General features: G+C 46.1%; 1 protein-coding gene across 1 annotated transcript; it reads left to right on the top strand.

The window, feature by feature from the left end:
• Positions 1–48: 48 nt before the first annotated feature.
• LOC143583306 (protein NODULATION SIGNALING PATHWAY 2-like) lies at positions 49–1,233 on the top strand. The gene has a single exon (XM_077065644.1). It carries the CDS (start codon positions 49–51, stop codon positions 1,186–1,188), a length of 1,140 nt encoding a protein of 379 aa, XP_076921759.1. The 3' UTR covers positions 1,189–1,233.
• Positions 1,234–7,718: the final 6,485 nt, after the last annotated feature.

Raw genomic sequence — 7,718 nt, forward strand, 5'->3', positions numbered from 1 at the left:
TGTAGATGGCTATGTGATGATGATGAAGAACTAGAAGAGACTCAATCAATGGTTACAGTTGCTGATGTCATGGAAGAATCAAATGATGTTATCGAACCCGAGCCCGAATCAGGACTTGAGAGTCTACTAAAGGCCTATGCAGAAGCCATGTCAATGGGACAGATAGAGCTTGCAAAAGTGATTGTGAAATGCATAAGCGAAAAAGTCAACCCGGTCGGTCAAACCATGGAGCGCATAGCCTTTAGTATGTTTCTTGATAATCAAGATGAATACTTTAAGCAAGAATCAATGAGAAACTTCAAGATTGCATTCAGGGTGTTCTATGAAATCTTTCCTTTCGGTCGGTTTGCTCATTTCACAGCAAATTCGACCATTCTTGAATCGGTTCCAGCTTGTATGGAATCGGTTCATGTAGTTGACTTTGACTTATGTGAAGGAATCCAATGGCCACATGTCATACAAGCCATAGCACACATGAACAAATCCTTAATAATCACAAGCATCAAACTTGATCAAGATCAAGATCAAGATTCACAATTTGCTCAAACAAGATGGCACCTTTGTAAATACGCGCAAACGTTTGGTCTAAATTTGAAGGTTCAAGAAATGGGCATGTCAGAATTAGTGAATAAAATGGATGAAAGACAACAAGCAAATGAGTTTATGGTCTTTAATTGTATGGTTAACCTTCCACATATGACAAAGACACGAAAAACACATCAAGTTTTCGACTTTCTAAAGCTAGCAAAGGTTATATTAACCGAAAACCAAGGGATCATAACGTTTGGAGACGGAGATGAACAAAGAGCCGGAAACCAATCCGATTTCCCTTCGTTTTTCAACAAGAACTTGGCACGTTACAACGCGTTATACAAGTCAATGGAATGCGGTTTTCCTAGTTATTTAAACCAAGCAAGAATTTCAATGGAAACACTTTTTCTTGCACCTTTTGTATCATCAAAATCTTGGATCCAAAAGTGGGAAGAACAAAGCGAATTCACATCCGATTTCTTCAACATTCTTGGGTTAGAAGGAGTAAAGATGAGTATGGAAAGTTGGAATGAAGCAAGGGAATTGGTGAAGGAAGGAGAGAGTGGATATGGAATAAGAGTTGAAGGTGGGAATGAGAATGAAATGGTGTTGGAATGGAGTGGGATTCCACTTGTGAGAGTTTGTGCTTGTGTGTAGATTAAAGATTCAAAATTTGGTAGTTAGAATATATTGATATGTACAAAAGTTAGCTATATTTTGTAAAAATGGATTCTTGATATTACAAATAAGATAAATGGATAACGAAAAAACATTGATCGCTCCTACCGAGAAGCTAGCAGGACCTGAAAAAACAAACTACCGATATTACATAGCCAAACATTTCCATATAATCACTACTTATATTTTATTGTCAATACAAAGTCTAATACAATTATACAAACAAATAATAATAATAATAATAACTAATAAAAAACAAAGTCTAATACAATTATATAAACCAAAAATAATAACTAATAAAAAAAACAAGAGTCTAATACAATTATACAAACAAAAAATAATAATAATAACTAATAAAAAACAAAGTCTAATACGATTATACAAACAAACAAACAACAACAATAATAATAACAATAATAATAATAATAAAAAACAAAGTCTGAAACAATTATATAAACAAGTAATAGTAATAATAATAACTAATGAAGAAACGTGGATCTACTCACTGGTAGCAGATCTACTTTCCTCGGGTGTGATTATACTATTTCACCGATGATTCTTCTGGGTCTGTGTTCTTCCACCTACAAAATGAACAGCGCCGTTACTTACCCCTCAGAAAGGGACAGAGGGGTCCTCTTTGGGGTAACCCTCCGGCGTGAGAATCAGTATATTGTGGAGAAGATGATAATGAGTGTAAAAGAATCTCAAGAGTATTGCTGAATAGCTGAATACCCTCTGATTGTGAGACTGTGTTTGTATGTAACTGACTGTGAGTGAATGTGATTCAATATGATTGAATGTGTTATCACTGCTTGTAACTGTCAATGATTGAGTATGAATGTGTCATCAAAGTGGAGTTGATGCTGTATTTATAGTGCTAAGGTTACCACCGGTTGGGCTCAACCTCGTTGGCTTCCTCCAATCGCACTGCGCCACGTGTCCTCTGGGACACCTGGCGCTTTCTCGTTGGTTGTAATCACGTGGTAACACATGTGTCATGCTGAGTTGTCGACCTTTCATTTGGCAGCTGTCAACATCAGCATATTCTTTCTCCTTAAAAAGATGCCTTCTGGAAGGTTGTCTGACGTGCACAATCAAGGTTGCCCTAATCCTGATTGGGATAAGGACGAGGTTGATTATGCGCACGTGTGATATGCGCCCATCCTGAGGATGCGCGAGGTCTTCTCTTTATTCTCACGCGCAGATATTTCATGCGCAGATGTGATATGCACGAGCATGTGATATGCGCCGCGCGCTGATGCGCTGCGCGCATATGTGATGCGCGAGCATGTGTGTCTGGGCAGATGTGATATGAACGAGCATGTGATATGCGCCGCGCGCTGATGCGCCGCGCGCATATGTGATGCGCGAGCATATGTGTGCCTGGGCATATGATGCCTGAGCATGTTTTGTATGCGCCATGCGCATAGGTTTTTGGCTTTGTGCCTTCATAATGTCTTTATCTTGTGGGTTGACCCGCCTTGCTCGGTGTTGAGGCTGGTACATACCTCTTCAAGCCCCCCCAGTCTAATGTGTGTCTTATCTCGCGCGAGCGCGGTAAGATGGATATTAGACTTACTGATTTTTGTCTTTTAATGGGGTTTTGTCGTTTTCCTGGTTGCTTCCATCGTTGCGCGAAGTTCTATCCATTTGGTTGAAAACGAAGGGTCCAAACACGTGGTTAGTTGGTGGTGACGTGCGCCGTAAACGTGTCAGACGTTTCGTGTGCTCGAGGTGCTACAGTTGCCTTTCATGTCCCCTCACACAGCTGTCCTGAACACGTGTCGCGCTCGCATTGGTTAGCACCTGCGAGTGGGGGCGCGTCTCTGTTCCGTGGCAGGTCGGTTACATTTTTATGTCCCCTCAACAGTGTTAGGGACACGTGTCGCGCCCTCGTTGGCTTGCACCCGCGAGTGGGGGCGCGTGAAATCCGATCAGCTGCCACATTTCTCTCTCCTGGGCCTATAAAAGGAGGCCCTTAGGAAATTTTTTATCTTCATCTTCATTGTTGATAATTTTCGAGTTTCTGCCTTTCATATTCTGAATTGAGTGTATTTATCTTTTCGATTTTTTGATTATCTGCTGCTGCAGTTGTGTGTCTGATAGTTCAGACTCGTCTAGCCCCTCAATCACCTCTGTTGCCTCTCGAAGACGCCGTGTGAAGTCTGTGGTGATGTCGACATTGAAGCAAAAGGGGAAAGGGAAGAGGGTTGTTGAGACCACATCGGAGGAAGTAGGGAGGACCAAGGCCACCAAAAGGTGGAATGAAATCCTCTGCAAATTGAAGCAGGCCGATCTCGACAACCTCATCGCCTCTCAGGGCTTTCCCACCCTGTTTGGCTGCATGTTGCCTAGGTCCGGGCAAACGGCGGCGGACCCGCCTGCCGGCTATATATCCCTATATAGCCACTTTTTCACCCACTGCAACCTTCGTCTCCCGATGACAAGGTTTGTGGGTGCACTGCTGAAGTTCTATGGGATTCATATATCCCAAGTCCATCTGTTTGGACTCGTGCGCGTGACTCACTTTGAGTTCATGTGCAAATCCCAGCGCGAGGAACCCACTCCTCGGCGCTTTCAATATTTTTACAAGCCCAAGATCCAGGACAATTGGATCTCTTTCATTCCTCGCAGTCAGAAGGTGAAGTGCTCCACTGTTTCATTCAAGAGCCTTCATGACTGGTCTGAGAGGTTCTTTTACATTAGGGCTGGTGTGATACCCATCCGTATGACCATGCGCTCTATCTCTTCTGCGCCTGCGGATGAGGGTGTCCTCAAGAACCCAACTGGCGCCTGGGTTAAGAAACTGACCGCCGAACCATCCCCCGCGAAGAAAATTTGCGAGGAGGCGCTGGTGGGGGTCGGCATGAGTAAGCTTTGGGCCGACAGCGCGCTTGAGCCCGTTATCCAAGTCGACGGGTTGTGTAAGTTTATTTCATTTGTTTATTTATTTTTTCTGCGCGAACATAATTCTTTTGCTGATATCACTTGACTTGTTTTTGCGCAGTCACCAAGGATTATGTCCTTGCCGCTTATGATGAACAAGTGGAGGGTGGCTCCGTCGCGCTTGGCGCTGGGGAAGTTGGTTTCCCAGATCGCTTCGATGACATGTTCATCCCAGTGGATCTGGAATTTGACTTTGACAGTGACGCGCCTGGTAAGCCTTCGCACTTATGCTCATTCCTTTAGAATACCCAATTTTATTAACAGTTCTGTTGGTTGTTTTTGCAGATGCGCTTGAAAACTACGAGCTGGAGCTCGCGGAAGAGGAGGAGGAGGAAGAGGAGGCGCCCCTACTAAAGCGCAAAGCTAAGGGGAAATCTGGCGCAGGGGCCAGTAAGAAACAGAAGAAAAATGACACCCCTGTTGCTCATCCCCATGCTCAAACGAAGGGACCTAAGGAAACCCAGGTGTTTACCACCTAGGTTTCTTTAGCTTCCCTGCCTGTGAGAGTGGGCAGACCTCCTGTCCACTTGAGGTATGGTGGCGTCACCTCCTCCGTTCGCGCGGCTGAAGAGAGAAGCAGTGCCGCGCCTGCAACAGGTATACTTTGTTTATCTTCATCTGGCTGAATTGTTATTAAACCTTTGCTCCTTTGAATGTTTGCAGAACCGGCGACGGTAGCAGATCAGCCACAGGCGCCACAAGGTGCTGAGGCTGCGCCGGGGGCTGCTTCGGAGTCCCCTGTTCTACCCTCTGAAAAGGGTAGAATGAACTTTATGGCGATGTTCGCCGCGCGAACAGAATTGCGCCAAGGTATGTTTTGCACACTTGTCTTCTTTATTTTTCTTTTGGATTCAGTCATAAACCATTTTTCCTTGTTTTTTGTTCATAGGAGTTGTAGCTGGCGTACAAGTTGCTGGCGACACTCCTGGCGCCGTTGGCGGCGCCGCTGGTTCTGGTCCTGCTCCTGCTAGTGCTGATTCTCCCCTTATTGGGGTTACAAAGGAGCAGGAAGCCGTATTGCGCGCCGAACTGGCGGCGTCGAGACCTCCCTCGCCTCCTCCTACGCGCAGCCCTCTCCGCGATGCTGGTTTGGAGCCCCCCAGGTCGCAGGAGAAGAGGCCTATTCAAGAAGATGAGGAGGATGAGGGGGCTCAAGCTGAGGATTCCTTGGGAGACCGCGCCAGCCCTGCGATGCCACAAGTCTTCGCAGCGCATACTTCTGGTGGGGCTGGCGCTGACTTTTCTGCTTCATCCCCGCAGGTATGTTTTAATTTGTTGCTCCGCTGCGCGTACCTCCATATAAGTATGTTTATGACTTAGAACATTTCTTGTGTTTTGTAGGAAGGTGACCACGTTTATCGCCCGAGATGGAATATTAATGAAGACAGTTCCTTCCAATCCATGGGCGTATGCGAGGACTTCTGGGCTCATGCCGTGCCTCCTACTGAAAGGAGGTATCAGGAGGAGCGCACCCGCGCTGACTTGCTCAACGATCACATTTTCGCTGGGTCAGCTTTCTTTGCTGCCTCCCAAGAGCTTCATCGCGATTATATTAAAGTACGCGATGCTCTTGTGGCAGCCCAGCAAGAGGCTAAGGTGGCCGCCTGGAACCTTTCTGATGCTCGCGCACGAGCTGAGAAACTCCAGGCGGAGCTCAGCGAAAACCGAGCAAGTGCCAACACCGCCTATATTAAGCGCGGGCATGAGCTCCAAGCTGCGCGGGAGAAGCAGCAGTTGGCGGAGGCCGAAGTTGCCAAGTACGCGCGTAGAGTGCGTGTCTTGGAACAGCAGGCTGAGGCGCGTGACCAAGCTATCGTCCAGAGTATCACTGAAAAATCATCACTGGAGAGCGAGGTTGCGCGCCTGAAGAGGGAGTTGGCGGCCGCGCAGGCCGATAGAGATGAGGCCTTGGCGACGGCGGCGTCCAGCCAGGAAGCACTTGGTGCTGCGCAGGCGGAGAAAGAAAAAATCTTGGCGGCAGCAGCGTCTGATAAGGAGGAGCTAAAAAAGACTAAGGAAACTGTAGAGTTATTAAACTCCCAGGTTCCTGTCCTCGAGACGTCTGTTGCTGGCCTCGCGCAGGATCGCCAATGGCTGGTGTCACAGGGCATGACTCGCTGCGCTTTGGCGATGAAATATTCCGCCGAGTTTCAGGCCCTTGTGATGGACTGCAATGCCGCCGCGCGCTTGGTGGGCCGAGCCGAAGGGTTTACGGATGGGTATGAATATGGCATGTTGAAGAAGAACCCATCCGAGTACCCTTACAAGAGCGACGCGGCCTGCGCGGACATGGCCGCGGTGGGGGAAAAGTATATGAATACTCCCATCCCCATCCTTATGCAGGTACCTTGACCTTAATGAGTTTTACTTGACTAATTTTCCAAGTGTTTTGTACTCAATACTTTTATATTGATTTTGCAGATAGCTGCGCTTGCTGACCAGCCCGACCTCGGCGCGCTAAAGAAGTTGCTCGATGAATGCGAGAGGGCTGGTAGCGATGATGGTGGCGCGGGGGATGTTGCCCCTGCCAGCGGCTCTGGCGCTGCGAATAAATCTGCTCCTGACACCGTCGTGATAGAAGACTCCAATGAGGAGGAAGAACTTGACTATGGTCAGTTCGGAGATGAGGAGCAGGCCGTGTCAGATGCCGCGGGAGATAATGAAGGTGATGAAGTGGCTGACGTCGACGTGGAGACTTGAGAAGCCCTTCATCAAATTTTGTATATTTTTTTTTATACTTGTAATTTGTAACTCATCATACTTATAAATTTCAAAGCAATGGAATGAAACTTGTTCTCTTTTTCACATCTTGCGCATTTCCATTCATCTCTTCATGTTTGCTTGTATAGATATAAGATATGCTTGCACGTTAAAATAAGAACAAGGTTGTAAGGAAATTATTCACTTAACCTCTGTTCTATTTTGTTTGTGGTTTCGCAGTATCTTGTTTATGCTGACATGCGCGCTAACTTTTCATTATTCCTTTTTTGCGCGTCGTTGTCGCGCGGTTTTTATATGGAAGTATGAGTTTAGCCATTACATGTCAGCGTGTGTTACTCAGATATCCACTATGATTCCGCGCGCGACCTCGACCTGAGACCTTAACATGATATGGCATGTACTTTGCCTTAGTTGTGTTTAAGGATTTTTATGATCAGGCTGCGCGGGATGTAAGATGGATGTTTGTGAGTGTTTTGAGCTAAGGCTCTTTGTTTTGGGCTAAGGCCCTGACGTTTTTAGAGTTAAGACTCATTAACGTGTTTGAGCTAAGGCTCGTAAGTTTGGGCTAAGGCCCTGGCGTTTTAGAGTTAAGACTCGTTAACGCGTTTGAGCTAAGGCTCGCGCATGTATGTTTTACTTCGCTTTATTTTGCTTTGAAGTCAATATAGTGTTGTCATATTGCTCCAAATTAATAAAGGAAGTGTGAAACATGTATGCAAAGGTAATAGAACAAATATTGAAAGATAGCGCGAATCATCATTCATGATGGCTTAAAAGTCTTGATTACATATTTGAACATTTACATGAAGCATTTTCTAAGCTGTGCCGCGTTCCACGCGCGC

The sequence above is a fragment of the Bidens hawaiensis genome, unplaced genomic scaffold, assembly GCF_021521415.1.
Source record: "Bidens hawaiensis isolate Kalapana, Puna unplaced genomic scaffold, B.hawaiensis_p1.1 tig00032356_1, whole genome shotgun sequence".
Lineage (NCBI taxonomy): Eukaryota > Viridiplantae > Streptophyta > Magnoliopsida > Asterales > Asteraceae > Bidens > Bidens hawaiensis.

Excerpts from the sequence above, each read along its gene's own strand:
- LOC143583306 (XM_077065644.1), top strand. The coding sequence starts at position 49 with ATGGTTACAGTTGCTGATGTCATGGAAGAATCAAATGATGTTATCGAA.